At 50.5% G+C, this 23720-nt stretch overlaps 1 protein-coding gene across 1 annotated transcript; it reads right to left on the bottom strand.

Annotated features, from left to right (window-relative positions):
• Window positions 1–9084: 9084 nt before the first annotated feature.
• DUSP7 (dual specificity phosphatase 7) lies at window positions 9085–17453 on the bottom strand. The gene is made up of 3 exons (XM_074879477.1): window positions 16794–17453; window positions 14027–14455; window positions 9085–11474 (listed from the first exon to the last, which is right to left on the bottom strand). Exons 1-3 carry the CDS (start codon window positions 17203–17205, stop codon window positions 11167–11169), a joined length of 1149 nt encoding a protein of 382 aa, XP_074735578.1. The 5' UTR covers window positions 17206–17453; the 3' UTR covers window positions 9085–11166.
• Between the last annotated feature and the right edge of the window lie 6267 nt (window positions 17454–23720).

Here is a 23720-nt window from a genome sequence, read left to right as displayed (position 1 = left end):
ACAGTGTGCCACACATGGCTTATTCCAGGACAGAATCTTCTTGGAAAAGCAGAGGAATCAGAGCCACCAACTGTGGTAAGATCAAGCTTCATCCTGCCCTCTGTCCTGTCTCCAATGGTACTTGATAGCAGCACTTAGGGAAGAGTATAAGAACAGGCCAAGCATGTAGCTATGTTTCATTACAAATGCCTTCCCAGGGGCCAGCTATTTGCGTCTGTGGGACTTTCTCAACAAGAAACTGTGTATTGATATTTAAAAGCACTCAATGGATTTTCCCTGAATTAGTTACTACAACCTCCCCCAAGCCTACATAAACACTTTTGTTCACCACAGATTCGTACAGTGCATTTATACAGTTTGTTCTCAACTCTTTTCCTAGAAGTCGATTGTTTTCAGGTTCAGACTCAGAATCAAGCCTTGTTCCTGTAGCCCAGTTCATTGAACTTCTGAGATCTCTCTCTCAAGTGACATTATCCTGTTTTGAGCCCATTGCACTGCATTTTAGAGTAAGATGACTCCTTCTTCCCCCTGGATTGCTTTGCTTCTCTCAGCATCATATGCTGCAACCCCACCACTTCACCTTGTAAGGACTTCCTACAGCTACTCAGTGCAGCTTTTGGTTTTTGTTGCTCTTGAATAGTCAGCAGCAAGTTTCACCATCTGCCACTTACTCCTCTTTATCATTAACAGACACATCTGACACCTCTAGCCTTTGACAGGCCCTTGTCACATTTGACCAATATCAATTCTCCATTGGGAAAGCTGGACCTTCATCTCTCTCAATCTTTGTTTCCCACCTTTCAGCATGTTATTTGCCCATTAGAGATGCCCATGAGATATACCAAAACCCTGAGAGCACAACAGGGCCTCTGGCTGGCCAAGGTCCAGCCACCCATGGAGTATCTTGAAAGATACCTATTTTCCCATCTGCTCTCTCAGCCCAACTCCTCAGCTTGCGGGCCTCAATAACCTCCTGCAGGAAGGCTCCCAGTTGTGTCAGTGAGGGAAGGAGAACAGCTGCACCCCAGGCACAGCACAGTCATTAACTTTTAGTACGGACTGACACAATGTAATGGCAGCAGCCAGGCACCAAGGAGGCTGAGCTCCTCTGGCTGAGCATCCTTGACTCTGCTGAACTCAAGCTATGCCAGACCACTGCAAGAAATTCCTGGAGCTCAATTTCTTTTTCCTGGGGGGAGCTTATACAGGACCCCACAGAAACACTACCAGGACTTCCTCCTGCAATGCCCTGGGCTTGAAGCAGCCACAAAGAGAACTGTCATTACTCAGCAAACCAGCTTGCTCCCAAAGCCTGGAAAACATCTGGAGAGGAAAAAAAAAAAATAAAAATGCAGCTCTTCCTAAAATCTCTTTGCTGCATACTATTCCTCAATCCTAGGGAGATGGACAGAGTGCAGCCTTTTCCTTCTAGTGACAATCTTCCATCCTGCCACCCAGCCTCAGCCCCCACCCCTGACTGTCCCTGTGGACTTCAGTCTTCACCTTCCAGCCACACCATGCTTTTGCAAAGTGCTCTTTCAGCCTCCTTCACCCCAGAGCTACCCACATTTCAGCACCCAGACAACAAGCCTCAGGAAAAGCACCTTCCTCTTCTTTCACAAGGAGTGGTCGATTGCTTCAGATAATGGTATTAAGTGAACAAGTCGGACACTGAGCAGCAAGATTAGTTCCCACAAAGACTGGGTAGTAATGAGAGTGGTTAAAGACAGGTAATGAGTGGGTGGCATTTGTCAGCTTCATAATGTAGATTATAATTTGTTTATTACTCTTGCTACTGCTTTCGCTGCTGTTGGAATGCAATTAAATAATAGCACCTTTGAGTCCTGCCGAGTATCTGTCATCCCTGACCTACAAACATCCCTGGGCCTCCGCTGCACATGCAGCGGCACTGGACACGTGGTGGCATCGCATGGCCAGTAGGAAGATTCCCACGGCTCAGAAAGAAAAAGTGAAGAACTCCATGGACAAAACTACGTGTACCTCCACAAGGAACAGGCTCACAGAAGTTTTGGAGATTCAAGAAAACTAATCATCATCCATTTATAGTTTCATTCATAGTTATTTGAGGACAATGACATCTGGGAGTTATTCTGGACTGCCTGAGATCAGAACTTGATTTTAACACTGAGTCAGGAAAAACGTTACTGTGTGCAACTCACCACTAGTTCCATCTCCATGGTGAAGTGCTTCATCTCTTGGTGGCCAACCAACACTAGCTGCAAGCCCACCATTCACCAGGGGAGCCAGCACATATCATCCAGGAGTGCTTTTCACAGGACAGATGTGCCTCTCCTCAGAGGATCTGTCTTTTTCCCTTCTCATCCGAGAAGCGCTCAGTTAGCCCAACCTGGGTGATGAGGCTGCAGGCACCAAACTGATACAGACACTCTAAGAGGGGTGGACAGGGGACAAGATGGGGCTTTCCTGGCTACTGCTGGTTCAAATCACAGATAGGAAGTGACAGTCCCATCATATTGACTGAAAACTATCTCAGTGGAAGCACTGATTCTGTATCAGGAATGCACACTGGCAGACAGCAGCTTCAAACATGACTGGATTTGTGTTATTAAAAATACAGACATTTGTAAGTCTTGCTTCATGCACACACACGCACTTCTCCACTTTTACCAGGTTTAAAACTAGAGTGGGAATTTCTCTAAAACTGCCTCAGCGGCTGGCAACACAGGAAAGCAACAAGTTAGCTGCTCTGGGCTTTTCCAGATACAGTTTTTGTGCAGTTCATCCCCTTATTTGGACCCCTACCAGTGTGGCACCCCTCAACAGTATTGCCTTCACCATGTTCTGCTGCAGGACTCGCTGGACGGAGGCAGACAGGGTCAGCGGAGAACCTCTGCTTCACTGACTTCAATAACAACACTCCTGCCCCTCCCCAAACCACTCAAGTCCTTCCCTTGGCAAAGAAAAACATGCTGCAGGGACATAAATAAAAATCAGCAGTGCAGTTCAGTGCCGAAATTCACCATCAGCGCAAGTTTGGGCACAAGCTAGCGCCCACTGAAGTCAGCAGAAGTTTGGAAAGACAAAACACCTCCCACACAAAGGAGAAACAGAGGAAGCACTCAGAGCTGCAGAGGCAGATAAGCCGCCTGTCAGAACAGGCTTGGACTGTCCTAGCAGGAAGATGTTGTCCAATGAGAGGGAAAGCTATTTGGGGAATGAATGAATAGTGAAGCTTCTTGTTAAAAAAAAAAAATAATAAAAAAAACAAACAAAAAAACCCACAAGACTTTCCCAAACATATCTCTCTCTCAGCTTTCTGCCAACTGGATGCAAGGCCAAGACATGCAGGAGCCTGTTTGAACCTCTAGCGCAGGATCATTCAAAGGCAACAGCCTGAAAGGGGCAGAGGAAAGGTGATGAATGGCAGAGAGGACACGGAGACAGAGCTGACGGCAGAGCTGATCCTTGTTCTGTCGGAGGAGAGGACAGCTTTCTTGCAGGTGCAGCACCCTGAATCCCCTCAAACTCACATCCAGCATCCTGCTTTGCACAGCTCCAAGAGGATCCTGCTCAGGGGTATGATCCAGCCTGGACTGCTGCCTGCTCCAAGCAGCAGGGAACCAGCCATCCAGGGAGAGTAAGTGGCAAATTTAGAGTAAGACCCAAACAAACTGCATCACTGGAGCAGTGCTGTAAATCTTCCACCAGGTACTGAGCACTTCACTGACAGGATTGCATAGTAAAATGATGGGTCCAATTCAGAGCCACATTGGCAAAAGGAAGGAGAGTGCTTACCCCAAACCCAAAGTCACAACCCCTCCAACTGCACTCCCTTATACACATTTCAATTCAAAGTCTCCCATACAGAAAAATGCTGTGCTTCTAGGGTGTTGCATCCACAATCAAACCTCAGAGCTCAGCTTCTCGCTGGCACAGGGCTTTCACTAATGCCGTATCAGTGACCAGGGTCTCGCCAACGCACCAGTCTGCTCCCTCCCACTTTGTGCAGGGTTTATCACAACAGTTCACCTCTCAGAAGAAAACAAGGCAAAACCACAAGCCAAACTAGAGCAGTCCTTCACAAGAAGAGGGAAGTAAAGGAAAGAAAAGAAAAAAAGAAGACAACACAGACCAGAAACAAAGAGTAAACTTCATAAAAGCAAAACCCCAAATCATGAAGAATCTGCCCTTGAGGCAGTGATGGGAGATGAGAAGAGCAGGGAGATGAGAAGAGCAGAGTGCCTGAATACACAGACTTTCAAAATAAAGCAGTGAGAAACCCAGCAAATGGCTTTACATAAGCCAGATGTTTCTCCAGGGAAAGAAAGTAGGAAAATAAATAAATCTGTCTGGATTCCCCTTCCTCCACTCATGCTTGGTTCCCTCACCAGTTACTTCTTAAGGTCCTACGTGCTCTTGGATTGCTCGCACCACTGAGCGGCACAGAAGTAACACACATCCCCCCCCAAATCTCCCCAGAGCACAGCTGGTCTCCATTTCTGACATGCCCCAATGTCTCTGGGAGAAAGCCATTCCTGCAGAAGGACCACAGCTTCGCAGGAGCAGCTGCCAGGTGAGAGTACCTCAAATCCCAACTATCTGAAGAAACAGAAAGCAGTGGAGAAACCAAGGAAAGCAAATAAGGATAATGCAGAACAAGTGCAAGTTTAGCTATGAGCACAACCAACCAGAAGGGAGAAAGAAAGGCCAGAGAGAGCTGGTGGTCTTGCCTTGCACTAGGCAGGGGAGGGGGGTCCATACTGCCCCAGCACTGAGGGGTCCACATGGCCCACAGAGGCCAGACACCAGCAATCTGGGGCTGTACAGCCAGCCTGGGTGTCTGTGCCTGCTGCATGATTAATTCCCAACCCATAATTAATCCCCAACCCTTGACTGAGCCATCAAAGCTGAACCGCAGCTTCCGCCCTGACCCAGCTCCCAGCCCAAAAACATGATCGTGACACAGCTGAGAAGGGCAGCATGAAGGTGTCAGGGAGGAGCCCGGAGGCACCAGAAACTTACAATTCCATTGCAAGCAGCTCATAGACTCTGACCACTGGTTCCAGCACCATCACAGCTGCCAAGGACTGCCGCCGCCATTACAGGCTCAGGGGTTCAGCTGCTGCCCGCCACACAGAGTCTTCCCCCAGATGTTCATCCTCCCATGCCTCTTTCACAGGACCCAGCCACTTTTCTGTACCACCATGATGGCCACGAGTCTTTCAGACCTTCCCAGGCCACCAGTCGGGGTCCCCTCAGGTGCCACCCAAGGTGTCACCGTAGCCTCTCAGGTGTTTTGGAGGGGAAAAAAGTGAGAGCAGAGACAAAGTCAGTCTAGGAAAAGGAGACAGTGCTCACCAAGATAATTTCTCCCCTCACTACAAGCCCTGCTGACCCAGGAAGCAGGGCCGGTGCACACCCCTCAGGGCAGCAGCAGCCATGACAGGAAGGGGCGTGCTGTGGAGAGGAAGGACACAAAATGGCTGCCACTGCCCACCCTGAGGAGAGCCCTGCCCTGAGGTCCACTGCCGTATTGCTCCCCGCCTCACAGTTCCCCCCCAGTTTAAGGCAGATACTAAACAGATGCCACACAGTCACTTAAACTTGAGCATGGCCCCCAGGAAACAGGCACATTTGCTGCTTCATTATCATGTCACTAGCTAAACTGTGTGTGGCAGCCCGGACCCCACATTGCCCAGCCAGGCATGGCAACCCTCAGCACCTGCTTGCCCCCATCGCTGCATGGCAAGCCTCCTCAGTGCAATACAACTGCCAGCAGACAGCACTGATGTTGCCCTCACGACACACTCTTCTGGTGGCATCTCCTAAGTCTCACACCCAGGCTGGGGATCCAGCAGTGACCTCATGGCAGCTCTGGGCAGCCTCACTGCAGCCCATCTTTTGGGCCTGTGCTACTGGGCAACACAGTAACAAGTTCAAAAGACAAAGCCAGTAGAAAACAGAACTTTGCAGCTTGAATAGAGGAACTTGCAGGAACAGGATGTGGAGGCTGGATGGGATTCCCATGAGCTGCTCTCCCTACCTGCTGAACATTTCCTCATCTGCCCTCTCATCCCAAATTACATTAGCCAGCCCAGCACTCTGACCTCAAGCATAATTAAGAGAAAGATTTGAAGAAGCACAGGAGCAAATGACAAAATCCATAAAAAAGCCCACTTCACACACTTTCCAAGCAGCCCAGAGCATGACTATCACAGCCTGTTCCAGTCAGCTGTAAGTACAAGGATGTGTTGATTAGCTGAACTATTTACATGCCTTCGCAACACTGCAAACAGCCTGATTTGCTCACATAAAGGGTAAAAAAAGAAAATAACAGCCCACAAATAACCTGGTTACCTTGGAAATGTGAGCACCCAAATTCAGATGGTGGCAGGAAGAGTCTGCTTTCTCACGTGCATTTGTGTGACGCAATAGCAAGCAAGTTCAGAGCTGCGGAGGATGACTTGCATCATGCTTAGAGCGTGTTTGATGCCACACCAAGAAATAAGGGCCTAGGAGAGGGGTAAGGGTAGACACAAGCAAGGGAGATACAAGTAACCCCAAATCACCTTCCCCAAGCTCATGTCCTTCTCATTGGGCTCCTGATGCTGCTTCCACCACCCCTTCATGCCTCCCTCCTGCAGTTGTTTGGGGCACATCTCCCCTGCCTTTGAGTTGTCTCTCTATTGCTGTGTATGACCACAAGTAATCCTTCCTGTGCTGCCCAGGGAACCAACTCTTTGCTCTTCTCTTTCACAAGATTTCAGTCACCCTCATGCTCAGGACATACCTGTTCTCCTTGCCCTTCCCTCTCCAGCTGGAGTGAGCATCCAGGCTCTGCCAGGCAGCATGGAAGGAGGCAGAATGGGATGTGCTGTGCAGAGGCCTGCAGGAAGTGTTCAAAATCAGCAACCCAGGCTTCCTGGTGGGGAACTGCAGAAGTTTAGCTCTACTTGTGTTCAGAGCTTTGTGCTTTTACCATGACTTGAAATGGAGGGAGAAACTTTTTGAGAGCGCTTGGGTCCTGTGGTCCCTCTAACTGTTCGAATCAGAGAAGTAAGACAAAGTCATCTAAAAAAAAAAAAAAGATAAATTCCCACTCATATTCCCACTCATATTGCCTAAGGGCTTGTGGCATCACAAGTGAAAACCCAGGGACAGCAGATCTTTGTGCTCAAGCAGATTACCTGGTTTTGTAGAACAGAGCACCTTACGAGCAGCTTGTCTGCAATCAATGGGTTAACCAAGGAGCTTCTCCCTGCTTCGTGTGGGAAGCGGTATCTCCTTGCCAAATTCCACCGATCTGAACATAACCAGCTTTCTCACTCAGCCTGTGCTCCTACGCTCAGCTAGTGCTCGTGCCCGCCTCTGCAAGGGAGTGTAGACAGACCCCACGCTCTCTTTTCTCTCTGTAACTATTTCTCCAGCATTGCCCCTTTCCTGATGCCAGTTCTTGTCTCCTCACTAAATTACAGGACATCAGGTCTCCAAGGAAACCCAAGAAGCCAAGAAGCTCAGTGCAAGACATCTGTAAAACACTGATGGCTGAGGACCAGCCAGGCTGGCTGCTCCTTGCTGTCAAGTCCAGGAAGCTTGGAAAAGGCTCCTTTGGGTCCTGGAGCAAAGAGCACTTGCAGGTGGCAGGATGGTTGTCAGACAAGCTGTCTCGTTCCTTTGGCAAAGGGGCTTCTGAGTGCAGCAGTGGCAGGACACTCATAACAGACTTGTATCTCCCAGGATCAGGTACCCCGAGGGAGCTGCCTGCTGAGGAGCAACCTGGCAGCTGCCTGCACACCAGCTCCTCCACTGAGGCCGTAACAAATAGCAGCTGTGCTGTTCCAGTCAGCCACAACTCAGCTACCGTGCAAATGTGCTTACAGAGCTAATGCTAACTGCTAATATCCTATTCCACACCTTAGCAGAAAATCATAAGAGGAAATTAGATGGAAGCAAATATAGCCATACACCTGACAAGCTGTTCTGCACTCCTTCAGTGCACAGCCAGCCTCCAGCATGGTTTCATATCTTCCTCAAGAGTTACTCTGCCATGTAATTACAGGGGAAAACCTAAGGGTCTTCTTTTCCCTGCATACCAGGTAGATTTTAATTTGTTGAGCCACAAACAGGCCTCTAAATCAATATATAGATTCCCATCATGCAAGCAAGGAGTAAACAAACAAATTCTCACACACACACTCCCTTGGCTCCTGCTTCAGTCTCTGACTACCTCGGCTGCTCTGTGAGGGACTCCACATCCACCAGCCTGAGCTCCTTCTGGAGTAAGACTAGCTATCTTTGGTGCTCAGGTCCTAGGATTAGAAGAACAAGACGACACACACATACTCACATTGAGGAATTGAACAACTGAGTAGACAGTCATTTAATTTCTTGTCATTTAAGTTAAAACAAGGAATGCTGGGAAAGGAACCCACTCCTGCCCAGTTACAAGCAGAGGCATGGAGAGCCACCGCTGGGCTCAGACACTTGGAGCCACGTTTCACCCTAAAGCATCCTCATCAGCCCCTCCAGGTTTCCTACAAATTGCTTGCACCTGTGGCCAGGGAGCACAGGGAACAGCCCAGCCCATAAGTGACACTGTGTCTGTGGGTTTGGCCCCCCACCGAGGATGTAGGAGGGGACTCCTGCTCTCCATGAGACCCAGAAGTCATCATCAGGTGGCCCACAAGGCCATGACTTCTTGCCTTCCTACAGCAATGAAGTCTACCACAACAGTTGTGGGCAAGGCCTTGCCATGCCTTTGCAGGCCACACTTAAACAGTGAACAAAAGTGTCTTTAGTTTATATATTTATTTTTGGCACAGAGGAATGGCTGGGGTCAAAGCCGGTCCCATTCTCAAGCTGTTCTTTGTTCTCTGGTTTAACCAATACCCCATATCCCTCTCCTCACCCTCCCACCTCCCCCTCTCCATTTTACCACAGGTCTTAAAAATTAAGCTGTGCATGAAACCAAACACCACACTTGAACACTGCCCAGCAAATGCTCTTCATGGTCACAGAAGAATACTAATCGACCATAAAAAAACGGATAAGAGCAGCATGTCCTTATATGGGCAGAGGCTAGACAAGCATCTGACACAAACATCATTTTTAAAGAAAAAATAATATTTATTTGCAATATAAACAAAGTCCCAATATTGGATCAGTATATATAGGGTCACTAATTTTCCTTCATAACTCAGAAAGCAGAACCATTCCTCACTAACAAGCTCTCATTTGTACTCATCAGAAGATGCATCTTTTTTTTCCTTTAAAGAAGAAAGACCACTAACAGCACAGGAAGCCTTTACAAACCAGCTTAGCTGTAATGCAATACAGATGCACTGTCAAAAAATCCCTGAAAAAATAAATTCCTCCATGAGGTAAGATGCAATTAGGATATTCTCAATTTTCTCACTCGCAACCGTACTTACGCCCATTCTCCCTTCCAATGACCCACGATCCCAACATTGTTGCAAACAAAACCCAACGAACAAACAAACAAAAAACAACCAGAAAACAAGAAAGAGAAGCTCATTCCAACATTCTGGTAACATCTTTAACAAAAAGAACGGTTTCAGGATGTGACAGCATCAAACATTCCTCCAGATGGAGATTTTTTTTTTATTATTTTTTTCTTTTTCTTGAAAAAAAGTACAAAAAACTGGATATTTAGAAAAAATCCGTGGCTTTTTTTTTTTTTTTCAGTTACATGAGAGTTAAAGTGGACAGGGAGGGGGGAGAAAGGAGGGACTACATTGCAGCCAATAAAGAAATCTCCAAATCCGTTCTGCCCTCCTCCCAGAAATTACTACCACTTCCTCCCCTCCCGGCTTGGTATAAGGTGTTTGCCAAACACTAGCCAGAAATATAAACAAGTCTTCTCAGAATAGAAGGCACGGCATAAAGTTATTTGAAAGAGGAAGAAAAAAAGAAATCAGAACCTCTGTCAAAAGCTCCAATCATCTCAGAATTTGCCAGTTAATATATATATTCATATATATAAAAAAATTCTCTGTTACATCGCTCTTCTCATCATTTCCACATCTCTTCACTCCCCTCACACGCTCCATGTGTGACGATTCAGTCCCGTCCCGCTACGCAATCCTCGCTCTGCTCCAGGCGCTCGCCGTGTTCCCCCCTCCACCCCGCACACATGGAAAAGAATCAAGTGTGCACGAGAAACGCCAACATCACAACTACCTTCTGTACTCGGGAAGCTGGAATGGTTTTGGGCCAGCCGGATGACGTTAAGTCAGTCAACAGGCAGCAGAGAACGAAGCTGGGCTCAGACATGCTTCTACCAGCTCTGGAGGCTACAAGAGTTTTACCTCTGGCAATAGCAAACAGTGTTTTTGGCAGGGGTGGCGTTAAAAAAAAAAAAGCTTGCGGCTTAGTCACCTTGGCTGAATCAGTGCAGAGTTTGTGATTGTGAGTGCAGGAGTGGTGAAGGGGTTGCATTTAAGCCCAACTGGCCTTCACACATAACAAAGCTTCCTACCAGATGCTAACAACAACAGCAGCAGCATGTATCTCTCTCTGGAGTACCCAGTAATATGCCAGGACATACCAAGGCTTCACAAAGTGTGCAAAATGCATTTGGTCAATATAAACATTTGATTAAAAAAAATAATAAATGATCAAACAAGAAACGAATAAAATACTGGTTTTGCAACCTCGTCTGTACAAACAGTCAGGAACTTACATATTTAAAAAGAGTTTGAACCCAAAGCTCGAGTAAGATCTACCTTTTCTTTTTTTAAAATCAAAAAAAGTAAACTTGGGTTTTAAAACAGTCTTGGCCCAACACCTTTTGTTTAAGGTTTCCAAGTGCATAAATCTCCTCACTTTCCACAGCAAGCTAACCCCTGGTAGCTCTTCACATGTGTGCGTGCTCTGACAGTCCCAATGCACCCTGGAAAGCGGTTATTGCCGGTAACAGCTGCGTTCAAAACGCTGTAACATCGCCCGTATTAAATAACCCCCTGTAAAAAGACTACCTCTTCAAACCACTTTGATCAGGATACTAATGAACGGCATTAGCCTTCTTAAAGCAGCGATCAGGCACCTCTGCCCAGAGAAGCTAGTCCTTTCAGAGCTGCCTGGCAAGACAGATATTTTTGTAAGAGTTGAAATGCTCAAGAGAAGCGATTCGATGCTCAAGTTCCCAACCAGGCGGCATCCCCTTCATGTGGACTCCAGAGTGTTCAGCTGAAACAGGTTGTGGTTGGTAGGGGTGGTGAAGTAGAGCTGTTCGCTGGGTGAGCGGTTGTCACACGGGCTGTTGAGTCCCAGAGTCCTCTCAAAGTCCAGGAGCTGGCCCATGAAGTTAAAGTTTGGGGAAATGTTGGATTTTTTCCTTTTCACAAAGTCATAGGCATCATTCAGGGACAAGTTGAGTTTTTGCATCAAGTAGGCGACAGTGACTGTTACAGACCGGCTGATGCCGGCGAGGCAGTGAACAAGGATCCCACACTTCTTGGAACGGGCCTCATCTGAAACAAGACAAGGGGAAGGGGGAGTCTATTATTCTGCACCAAAAATGCACGGCTTTGGAGCAGGGCCAGGTGGCAGCTGCAAGCTCCCAGGACCAGGATGACTGCCAGAACTGGATCCCCTGCTCCTAGTGACACCATCTTCTGTCCCTTTGACACCCACATCTCTCCCCAAAGGGCTCCTGAGATATTCCCACTGCACAGCGAAGCTGCACATCCCTGTTCGCACAGCAAGGCCAAGCATCTCATGTGCTTGAGAAGTACTAATCAAGCCTGGCAACACATCCCTTGCCTAGGGAGCATCGGTACCCTCTATTCAGAGAAATGGAGTAACCCACAGAAGGCAGGTGGAGCTGAAAGCAACTGCTCCAGGGAGATGCTGGTGGTCAGGCACAGCACACCCACCTCAACACCAATTAACCGGGGAAGGCTGTGTACTCGATGCAAGGCTGCAGCCCAGCACCACACAAGTTACTCTCTTCTACTGTTCTTGTCCTCCTTCCACTAGAAAGTAATGTGAATGTAGTCAAAGCCAATTTAAGCAGAGTCTGAAGTGCAGGAACTTCCCTTATTGTGAAATTGTTCTTTAGGATCGACAGAAACACACTTCACTACAAACAAACGCTTGGTTGGAGGAGACTCTCAGGATGAATGGTAGCAGGGAGCAGGAATGCAGGCTGGACCAAAAAATGGCGAGAGAACAGCGATGAAATTTCCCCTCCCTTGCCACCGATTGAAAAGCACACACACACTCATTGTCTCTCACACAGTCGGAACAGCGTGATCCCTTTATGAATTGACATCTTAGTGCTGAAAGAGGGACACGCTGCTGAGAGCACTGAATGCACGCAAGTACCCAGCACTGCTTACTTCTGAGCAGCCCTATTTCAAGTCAGTCATTTGACTGAGAGCTTGGCGAGGAGGGAGAAGGTGGCAGGAGAAAAAGGATCCTCAGGCAAAGCCGGAGGTAAGAGACACTGGCACCATGAGCGCAGAGAAGGGCAAAGAAGGTGCAGATAAAACAAAATCCAGACCCAAGCCACAACACGTTTTCTGCCCCAGCTTCCAAAACCAGGCAAGAATTTCCAGTAGAGTGGGCAATCACCCCCAGCATACCCAGCCCTCCCCTCAGTCTCTCCCCGTTCAACATTTTTCTGAGACATTTTTGCTTTTCATCTGACCCATGCCACATTTCTTGGTGTTTGGTTTTAGAGTGAGGTAATCCTCCATTTCCTGTCATTAACTGGGAAGCACAAGTGCTGTGTGCAGGGAGACATCCTCTGACTGGAGCAGATGGATCCCAAATGCCACATGCCAGCAGGGACCCTGAACCTCACCCCTGACATTTAGTACTAACTGTCCCATGCGGGAAGTGAAGATGGGACATCAGACAGGTCCCTGCTGCCACACTGAAGCAGCCGCTTCTGACCACAGTTGTGTTACTAGAGAGCTGGAGGCGAAGGAGAGCACATGGGAACCAGGGTTTCCAACGGCTGAAAAGCAGCCAAGGACCTACCACCTTCCTGCCGGGTTTCAGGCCTGACAGCACAGCAAGTGAGTGCACGCAGCAGGGTCCGAAACCAGGGAGGGTAACAAAGCAGGATTGAAATGGGCTGCACAAATTTCAGTCCAAAGGTAAAGGTCCCCCTCGCCTTTACCTACACTGGTTAACCAGATATGAAGCCACAGGGCTTTTAATAGTTAATGATGGTAGTGACTACCTGTGCCACTCACCCCCCATAAATCAGAACTGATTAGGCTAACGACCATCACCAGCAGACAGCATAGGTCATGCTGGAAGTGTACATCCCTATTCAGTCCGACAGACACTTCTCACAGAATAAGAAGCAATTTTCAAACATCAACACTAGCCTGGGTGAAGAGATCTGCCCCACTGCGCCCCTCCCCACGACCAGCCAAAGCTGTCTCGGGGGCTGTCTGCACAGCAGTTTTTCCAGCTGAGCTCTGCAGTGTAATTATAATCACTAACTCATTGTGTTGACACTTACCTTGGGAGAAGTATCCATACAAGGAGTTAGTTATGCTAGGGTGACTTACAGTGGGATCACAACTAGACTAGCAAATCCCCTGAGGAAAAGAAAACATCCCCCCACCACCAATTTTAACCACAGGCTCAGGAATTGCTGGCACCAGTCACGTTAATGCAGCTCCCATCGACATTCATTCCTCTGAGCAAAGCAGGGAAAGGAGCTCCCCACTGCCTCAGTTCAGCCATTTCACACAAGTGCAAATCCCCATACAAGGGCAAGAGACAGCGGGGCCAGGTCCAGAGGGGCCGGTCCTACCACTTGCAGGTAACCCAGCTGAGGTGCTGCAAGAGAGCTGAATTTTGGAAGGGGAGGCCTCCCTGAACCCAGCCAGGGTGACACGCACCAGAAGTGTCACCTCGGCAGCGTGACGCTCAGCTGCTAAGCTAGCGCCAATGCTGTGCCTGGGAGAGGTGAGGCCAGAGACGAGCAACAGCCCTGGGAAGTTGCTTGCCACATTCCCAAGCGGTGAGTATGAAAAGAGATGTTCTGCCAACTACCTACCAATGAAAGCAATGGCCTCGGGAAAGAACTGCGAGAGGTTCTGGCTCCAGTGATCTGAGATGGGGATCTGCTTGTACTTGAACTCTCCGTCGTGCTCAAACATGTTTGGCAGGTTGGGAGTCACATTCAGGATGTATTTAATGCCGTATTTGCCCAGGACGTCCAAGTTGGTCGAATCTTTGGCACAGCCCAGGTACAGGTAAGGTAGGATCTGGACTGGAAAGGCAGGCTGATTGTTAGGGATGGGGCTCCCATCTGACTCCGTGGCACTGCTGGGTTCCCTGTCGGATTCGCCGTCCGAGCAGTCGGAGCTTATCCGCAGTCCTCCCAGGCCAAGGACTGATGCAGGGGGAGAGTTGCTGGGCGAGGAGCTGTCAAGGTTCGTCTCGCAGTGCTCCGAATACTCAGTCTGAAACTTGTTAAAGCCACCTGGGAAGGGGGAAAGGAGAGAGGGAAGGGGAGAGGCAGAGAGAAAAAGGTGTTTTAATCTTCAGAATGAGAAATCCTTCTACCTGGACACAGGTGCATGTTACTTAGCAAGTCTTTTAACAGCAAAAAGTTGGTATACATTCAACTTCACACCAAGGAAGGCATCTCCCTGCTTCTTCATCTTCCCTCAGCAGATTGCTACTGAGCAAACAGGTCCTGGGAAACCAGAGTGTTTCTTACAAAGTTTGATATTGCTTGTGATAAATAGTGACCAAATCTCACTCGCAAAAGAAACAAACATCCAAAAATAAAAATCAATGGCAAAGGACAATCTCGCCTTCTTTAGCTTCTCAGAAATATGGGTCTGGGGCAGTTTAGGCAAGAGCTATTATGTCACCTAGACAGAAAAGCACAAAAGTATGTGCCTCTGAAAAGATAAAGCAAGAACAACCACCACGTACCCAGCCCAGCACGAAAACCCAATAAAAATAATTCACCTTCAAGCAGGAAAAATGGCTGTGAGTTTTGCCAAAGAGTGATCCTCACACCTATTTTATCACTACAAACACGTTTTGCGACACAGCAGTGTCACAGGTTTGTTCTTCACCCAAACCACAGGAGGTTTGAGGAGGGATGGGACCCTTCACATCTGCTGCTAAGTCCTTTTCTCCGGCTCCTCGGCTCAACAGCTTGGGAAGGAAGGCAGAGGCAGGGAAGCAAAAACCCCACCGATCTACCTCCTTTCCAGGCAATATTAAGCCGGAGCTCAGCCATCGGTATCTGACACTGACAAATGGTTTAATTAGAAAGGCCTCCTGGAAACTTTGTTAGTGGGTTCGGCGGTTGTGGCGGGGTCACTGAGCAGGACAGACAGCTCCTGCCACATCCATTCATGAAAAAGGCTCGTCCTCGTCCTCCTCCTCCCCCCGTGCCGCCAGACAGCGCCGAGGAGCCATTTTGGAATTTTAATTGGAAACATTTCCCACCGAGACTCCCGGAAAAAGGCAGAGAAAGGGGCTCAGCTCCTCCCCTGCCCATCGGGGAGAGCTTAGGAGTAACTTCAAAGCTGCTCCTTGCTGCTAGGGAAGAGGATGATGGGGAGAGAAACGGGAAGACAAAGCGAAGGAGAAACGGGGCCCATCAGGAAACCCCAAACCGGGATGGGAGACTCACCCACCGACATGTGCAGGGAGCGGAGGGACGGTGGGGGGCAAGCAGGATGAACCCCTGTGCTTGGCCCCCCACACCATGTCACCTTTGAAGGAAGCTTGTGAAGGCACCGCAGCCTTGAAGGCTGGTCCCCAAATACCTTCCTGTCCCCCTGTCACCCCAACCCCATACCAGGGGCTCCCTCGGCTACCCAAAAACGGTCTATCAGGAAGCAGCAGTGTTTTTTAAAGGGCTGCGAGTGGCAACTTTCTTCACCACTCTCCCCCCACACTCCTCCGTTCTCCTGTTATTTCTGCCTCAAACCCGCCACCCAGCGACCGGACTGGAAGGACTGGGAGGATGGGAAGGGTCCCAGCAGCCCAGCTGTGGGTTCTGCTCAGCCCGCTGCGGAGGCCTGCTGGGATCCTTCAAAATGGCCAAAAAACACCACCCCCACCCCCCACAAAAATCCAAAACCCCAAACCACCCCAGTCCTCACGAAAGGGCATGTGCGGGGCTCTGCACCCCTGCAGCAGGGCTCCCCGCTCCTCCATCGCCCTGCCCTGGGGGAGCCGCCGGGCTGCCCCCTTCCCAGCCCCGCCGGCACATCCAGGGAAACAGGGAGAAAAAGCCAAGCGCTCGCTTTCGGGAGACGGGGAAGGGAAGGGGAAAAAAAAAAAAAAAAAGGGGGGGGGGTGCTCTCCTGCTCTCCCCCCCCTCCCCAAAATCTGGCCATTCTTACCGGAGGGAAGCCTGGCGCCGGGGCGGGGAGCCCCGCAAGGCACCCTCCGGGGAGCAGAGGCGAAGGGCGCCCCGGGGGGCGGCGGTGCCCAGCCGGGGTCGGCTCGGGACGGGGCAGCGCTGGAAGGGACACAGCCTGGAGGTTGGGGGGCTCCCTCCCGCCGCTGCCGGGGAGGCGACGCAGAAAGAAGCGGGGCGCTCCCGGCCGCTTCCAGCCTGCGACCATTTTGTGCGGGGGATTAAAGCGAGATGCAGAGGGGGGAAAATACGTATGTATATATATAAATAAAAACAGATCAGGCAGCGGGAGGAGGCGGGAAGGAAGCAAAACAACCCAGTCACCTCCGGCCGGCCAGGCGATGGGCGCCCGGCGATGCAGGGGCCGGGGGCTGCGGGGGGGGGGGGTATGGCCAAGGGCCGGAGGAAAGGCGGGGGGGGGGCAGCTCACCTTTCAGGTAATAGGCTTTGCAGCCGTCATCGCGCAGCTTCTGGAGCAGGAGCCCCAGGACGGAGGTGGCGGCGCCGCCGTCCTGCCAGTCGGCGGTGGCCTCGTCGTAGAGCAGCACGGTGTCGGCCTTGCAGCGCTTGACGAAGCGCTCCTTGTCCTCGTGGTTGGGGATGATGGAGCGGATGGGCAGGTTGCCCTTCTTGAGGCGGCGGAGCATGAGCCCGGGGATGGCCAGGTTGATGGCCGTCTCGATGTGCGAGCTCTCGAAGAGCTCGTGGGGGCGGCAGTCGAGCAGCAGCAGCGAGCGGCCGCCGCCCGACTCCAGCTCCTCCTGCAGCCACTCCGCGCTCTTGCACGGCATCGCCGCAGCCATGGGCGCCCGCGGGGAGCTCCCCCAGACCTGCGTTTTCATGGGGCTCGGCAGCGGCGGCCGCCAGCGCCCGGCCCCTCCGGCCACCCACGCGGCGGCCGGACGCGGCCCCGCTCCGCTTGCTCCCCGCCGCCGTCCCCCGCCCCGGTGGGGCTCGGCTCTGCTCTGCGCCGGACGCGGCGCCGCTCCCGCTCCGCACGGCCGTGGGTGCGCGCTTAGCCTGCGGCCCGGAGCGCGGCGGGGCCCCCGCTCTGCCCTACGCGGTGCGCCCCATCCCGGCGGCCTCACTTAAAGCGGGGTTCGCCGGCGGCTCGGCGTGTCATGCCTCGGGGGGCGGGCCGGGCGGCGGGGCCGGCCGAGCGGCAGCGCGCCCCGCCCCCTGCCGCGCGGCCCCGCGCGCGCGCGCCCCCGGGCGGCGCGGCCCCGCCCCCCGCCGCGCGGCCCCGCCCCCCGCCGCGCCCCCGCCGCCAATGAGGGCGCGCCGGGGGGGAAGGGGCGGAGCCTGCGCGGCGGCGGGGCAGGGCGGAGGGGCAGAGCGCGGGAAGGCGCGCGGCGGCCAGCGGACCCCGGCCCGCCTCGCCGGGCCTGGACACCGCCCCCTCACCCCCCCCACCCCCCCGGTGGGTTTCAGCCAAAAGTTTAAGAAAAAGTTATGGGAGTGGAGTGACACGGCCCACGGGCCGGTGGGTGTGGAGGCCTGCGTGGGCTTTGAGTGGGTCATGCCCAGCCCTGCCTCGGTCCGTGACAGCAACGTGCAGTTCCCAAATAAAACTGGCTGCGACTCATTAAGCCTCCGGATTCCCCTTCGTTCTCAGAATGAGCTTCAAAATAGATGATTTTATCTGTGCATCCTCGTTTATTTTTAGAGTATCTTCCCTATTGGTACCCACTACTATAAATACAAACCTTTTGTGCTGCAACACTGAAATTTCAAGACAGGAATGTAACTGGAGGCACCCTTCTGGTTTCCTTCCATCTTTTACGTGCCTTCTCATGTGAGTCAGTCCTCTGGTACCAGAAGTTTTCTGTGCCTCACACAAACTGTTCCTGTTACAAAATAGATTTGATCTTTCTCTTTTTAATGAGCAGGATGACATTAAAAACGTGGTTTCATATGAGCTGCTTCTATTGCAGTCTGTTTTCACCATGCAGGCAGTGAAACACCGATGGGTTGCTCGGAGAGGTTGTGCAATCTCCATCCTTGTTGGTTTTCAAGAGCCGACTCAGCACAGTCCCGAGTAACCTGCTCTGACCTCAGGGCTGACCCAGCTTTAAGCAGGAGGTTTGACTAGAGCCCTCCTGTGGTCCCTTCTCACCTGGGTTATCCTACAGGCCCTTGCTCTCCAAATTCCCGTGGGCATGAGTGGGAGGGAGAACGGCTTCTCCTCCTCCCAGCTCTGGGACAGATGAGATGTTCCCTTTTTGCCCTAACTTCTGTTCTCTTTAGCCTCTTACTATAAACTTTCTCAGCAAATAGTGTTACAAAGGGAAGAGCCAGGGTCTGTCTCGCCAGCAGATTCCCAGGCTCAGTGACCTGACTAGGTCTCAACAGGGTTTTTTCCCATCTGGCTGAATTTCAAGAGCTGGGCTGTATCTTGTGTAACAGGAAAGATATTGTTCTTTAAAACACCCCACACACGCAAACAAACACGTGTACACACACAGAGTCTTAGTCGTAATATTGATAAAACTGTGCTGTTCAAATGACGTTGTCTCAAGACAAAAATTACAAACTGGATTGTGTTTGAAGACACTTTTCATCCAGTCAAGATCTGGCTTTCTCAAAGCCATGATCTACTACTGAAACCGTGACAGAGCCACTGTCTCCCCAGTGGTCTTTCATACACCTTCGACACATAAAACATCCCAAGGAGGCCGTTTTCCTCTGTCTTTAGTACAAAAACAGCACTCGGCTGTGCTGGGGTCCCTGTCTCCTATTAGTCTAATTCTTAAGTCTGGATCCTAATGAAAATACAGACTCAACACAGCACTTGAGCACATGCTTAACTTTGAGCATGATGAGCATCCCGTTGCAAAACACGCCATGGTTTCAGCAGGACCATGCTCCGAACCGTTCATGGATTTCATCGGCATCAGCAAAATAAACGGCTTGTTCTACATCGCTTTTTTTGTGACTCAAGTGTGCCCGAGAAAGCGGAACAGCAGAAGCTGTCCACTTCCCCTTGCCCAGTTTATTTTTACCGCTGGTTGCTGTGGGAAGCTATTGTGATTCAGTGTTGCAGTAGGAAGTTACTAACGCTGTTCTTGCAGCAGAGGATGTTGAGGTTCTTATGCAAGCCACAGTCACGGTGAAAATAGCTGACCTTTCAGTATGTTTATCAAAGCACCTTCAATTCATAAGGGGAACAGTAGCGGATTGTGCAAAGGACTCACATCTGGGTCTAAAGCCCTTGGTGTACTGAAAACAGTGCCCAGAAATCTTACGGGGACTCCTTGGCTGCCCTTTGGTGGTGCGAGGGAGGCAGGTGTGACAGCCGGTGTGCGGCACTGTGAAACCAGAAGTGAAACGTTTCACCTCCATTTTGCGGTCGCATTAGCAACCACATAAGTTTCGGGACAGGCTCCAGGCACGTCACCTGCAGAGGCAAGACCAGATTTCACCGTGACGAGGGTGAAAGTAAAATAATGTCACCTAACACTTCTGTGGTATCCTCTGCCTGCCCAGCCAGGAGCTGAGGGACACCGGGAGAGAGCCCCCTCGTTTCTCCCATTTCCTGGCCCTCAGGAGTGCGGCTCATCCTGGTGAATTCCCCGGGCAAGCCAGCAGGCAGGCACAGGCAGGGCTGGCAGCAGCAGGCAGGGCAGCGCGGCGGGCAGCGGCTGGTGCCAGCCTGTCGGCATGCTGCCCTCTTGAGTCAGCCGCTCCAAAATGCACCTCAGCCAAAAGCCAGACCGAGTTATCATCCTCCCAGCGCCAGGTTCCTTTTGCCAGGCCCTGCACCCTCCCCGCAGCAGCCGGGGCTGCATCCAGGGGGATTTCTTCCGTGAAAGAAGAAAGCTCTGCTCTGCAAAGCCGTGGGCATCCCCCTCAAATCCCCCCGCAAGGAGAAGGCACCTTGCACCTGCGAGGTTTCCTGAAACATGGCAGCTCAGAAGCGTGCAGGCTGAGGCCAGGATGGCGTGTGCCAGCACCTCTTTCAGCACAGCGGGGTTGGCAGGGGCTCAAGGGTCTTGGTGGCGTTTGTCTCACCATGTACGTGGCTTCACTGACAGCTAGAAGATCAGCACGTGTCCAGAAATGAGCAGCTTTCAGCTCAACTCCAAAGAGTCCCAAGTGCTTGCAACAAGGACAGCACAAAGCGATATCCGCTCTACACGTGGATTGCCATCATCTCTGTGCCGTACTGCCACAACCAGCCTCAAGCTTCTAATAGACAGGGTTGTGTGCGTCTTTCTGGTTATTGTTCTGCTGTGGAAAGGCTCTCTCCTCCCACAGTCTTTCTACTCAGTGCCCAGCACGGTGACCGGCAACTTCCCCATGCCCACAGCCACACGTTGCCGGCTTGGCTTCAGATATTGCTTTTGTCCTCATCCATCCCGGTCTCCTGTGATGCTGATGCAGCTGCCATCTTGGGTTCCTCATTTCCAGCGCCACCACCTCTCTTTTCCCAGGTTCTCCAACTGCCATACCTGCAGGCTGTGTTTTGATGGTCTGTTTTCCACCTGGGTCTTCATCTTGTGTTTTAGAAACAAAGACCCTGAGTCATGGTAGAACACAAGGTAAATGCATTGTTAGCAGATGTCTACCCAAAACTCGCTCCAGGTCCTGACAGCCTCTGCGGTGCCCTGGCTCCCAAGGACGTGACAGACACTACTTTGAGCCAAGGGAGCAGTCAAAGTCTGAGTAAAGGGCAGAAGGTGTCACACCATGAGGGGACTCATGGAACTAACTACAGCTTAGGTGAGGGCTAGGGTTCCCAAGGATTTGAAGAGTAAAGCAAAAGTATTTGCAATCAGAAGCTGGTCAGAAGTTAAAACATATTTTTTTCTTAAAAATGAACTTCTGAAAAGCATGTCTTTGCTTTTTTTTTTTTTTTTTCTTTTTAACATGCACTTTCTCAATAACACTGCACCCCAAAAGGATTTTTCTTTCAGTCTCAGCTGTCAAAGCAGCCCTTCCCCCAAAAACTCTGGGCTGTAGCAGGTAAACCTTCTTAGGACTTATCTTCTCATTGCTCAGTCAGCTGTTTGCAACATCTAATAACAAGTATCAGGTATGATTCATGGCCCAGATATCAATCCATAAAAATATTAAGCTCCTTCTAGCAGGAGTCTTCACCTGTCTCAGGTGCTTATTGGTAAAATATCCATCATACCAAGAGAGGATGCTCCTTCCTGGCAGTTTAATGATGGACTGGCAGCTCAAAGCAGTATTTTGCAAGCAGTATTTCCTCTGGGAATTTGCTCGGATGACCTGGGCTCTGAGGGTAGCTTCTGGTTTGCTCTGTGACATTGAGCAAAATCACAATTTTCTATACCGCACTATTCTCATCTGTAGAATGGGGCTGGTGCCTCCCCATCACCTTTGCAAGCATTTGGGTGCCAAGGAACCAGGCAGGTGGGCTGGTATGATGTTAGCATCCTCATGCAATGCTGAATTTCTTGGACTGAGTCACTTTGTTCTATCTTAAAAAAAGACTTTTTATTTAATTCAGCTTTCCTTCCTAATTATTTAATTAAGGTAGGAGTTATTTTGTCAGGGAAGGGCACTTGTTGATGGTTTATCCCATATGTCATTAATGCATGTAAGAGGTTAACTCCTGGTAGAGAAATAGATGCATGGTTTTAACAGAAAAGGAAAAAAAAAAAAAAGGGTCCAAATTTGCTTTCTACTCCTGCACTAATTTGTGACTATTTTTATCAACGTTAACACTGAGCCAGGGTAAAAATACTCCTTAGAAAGTTTAGAATTTACATTCGTCTTCATATATATTCAGCAGAAATCTAGCTCCCCAGCCTCCGCACTGCCTAATCTGGATTCATTAGCTTCACCCGCCCCCGAGAAAAATGTCAGATGACTTTGGCCTGGTGAAGCGCTTCACCCACAAATGCTCAGCGGGAGGATCTAAGCGCAGTGCACTCCTTTCCGCAGCAAGACGGCCCCATGGAGCATCAGCTCTGACACTGCAGGCAGCTAACTCAGCGTAGGGAACAGATTCACGCTTCCTAACAGAGCCCTGCTTCAGGGCAAAGTCTCTGGGGGGCTCCATCCTGCGAGGATGCTAAGCCCTGGCAAGCTTCTTCCCCTCTGCTGTCCCAGCAAAAGCAGGCAGAGGTAGGCTGGGGAAGAACCATCAGGAGGAGGAACCTTCATGGAGCATCTTGTGAAGCAAGAGGCAGCCACAAGCATGTGCAAACTGCAGCGCTGGGTCCTTGGGTGGTGCCATTTTTCCTCTATTAAATGGGCATAGCATCATTTACCTCTCCGAGGTGCACTTTTGCTGCAGAGCTGGAGACTTTCATGTCAACATGTCAATGAATTCTGGTCCAAAGACAACAAAATTGTTCTCTGGCATGTTCCTGCAGAAGAAGTAAACCAAACCCTCCTGTGCAAAAGCAGATGGCATGTGCAGTGGCTGGGCAGATCAGGGAAGTTGTCCCACCTTTGCATCTGTGCAACCCAACCTGATGTAGGAGCTTTCTCCTTGGGCTGGTTCTCACCTTTCCACCATGCAGGTCTCCAGGTCATCTAGAAGCTCTGTGACAACCACAGGGGAGCAAAGCTGTGTGCAACATGCTGCAGGCCTTGGGAAATGTGGGCATTCCTTTCCCTTTAAACATTTCTGCAGCAAAAATGGAGGCTTCAAGAACCCCATTTTTCTGTTTTCTTTGATCATCTCTTAATGGTCACAGAAGCTCAGAAGGGCTGAGACTGGAGGTCCCTCTGAGGAATGTCTGGTCCAACCTGTGTCTCACAGCAGTATCTGTTAGAGCAGGTACTGCATCCCAGTGGGGTATCCCGATATCTCCAAGGATGGAGACTCCACAATATCTCTGGGAAACTTGATGCAGGGTTTGACCACCCTCACAGTGAAAAAGTGTTTTCTTATAATCAACTGTCATGTCTCATGCTTCAGTTTGTTCCCATTGCCTCTCATCCTTTCACTGGGCATCCAAGAAGTCTGGCTTCATCTTCAGGGTTTGAGGAAACCTCTGCATTTTTACAGAAAGGGGTGTGCTTCCTCCTGGGTGCAAAAAATCCAATCTGCAGAGCCAAAAGTAATTTTTCTGGGAAATATTCACCAAGCTTTTCTCACAATGCTTTGGCTGGGATAGTTGGTTACATGAAAACTCAAGAGGTCCCCATGCTTTCTGTGAAACCCACGGGTGAAAGGCGGCTCATGTTTAAGCCAAGAGCCTCCATGGGCTCCACCAGCCAGGGAATGCAACTCCAATCTCTCAGCCTAATCTATGAGTGAATACAGGGCGGCCTAGAATGAGCAGAGTAGACAGAAAGTTAGTCCAACCAAGACAGTTGATTTCGACTCAACAGATCATAGGCCGACCCTATGACTTTCTTCATGCCACTTCTACAC

The sequence above is a fragment of the Strix uralensis genome, chromosome 10 (assembly GCF_047716275.1).
Source record: "Strix uralensis isolate ZFMK-TIS-50842 chromosome 10, bStrUra1, whole genome shotgun sequence".
Classification (NCBI taxonomy): Eukaryota; Metazoa; Chordata; class Aves; order Strigiformes; family Strigidae; genus Strix; species Strix uralensis.
This window is presented reverse-complemented; position numbering and strand designations above follow the sequence as displayed.

What these genes read in the sequence shown, in the direction of transcription:
- DUSP7 (XM_074879477.1), bottom strand. Translation starts at nt 17,205, where the DNA reads ATGAAAACGCAGGTCTGGGGGAGCTCCCCGCGGGCGCCCATGGCTGCG. An exon ending in CAAAGCCTATTACCTGAAAG is followed by an intron (nt 14,456 to 16,793) that starts GTGAGCTGCCCC and finishes CCCCCTTCCCAG; the next exon opens with GTGGCTTTAACAAGTTTCAG. An exon ending in CGAGGCCATTGCTTTCATTG is followed by an intron (nt 11,475 to 14,026) that starts GTAGGTAGTTGG and finishes GTCTTGTTTCAG; the next exon opens with ATGAGGCCCGTTCCAAGAAG.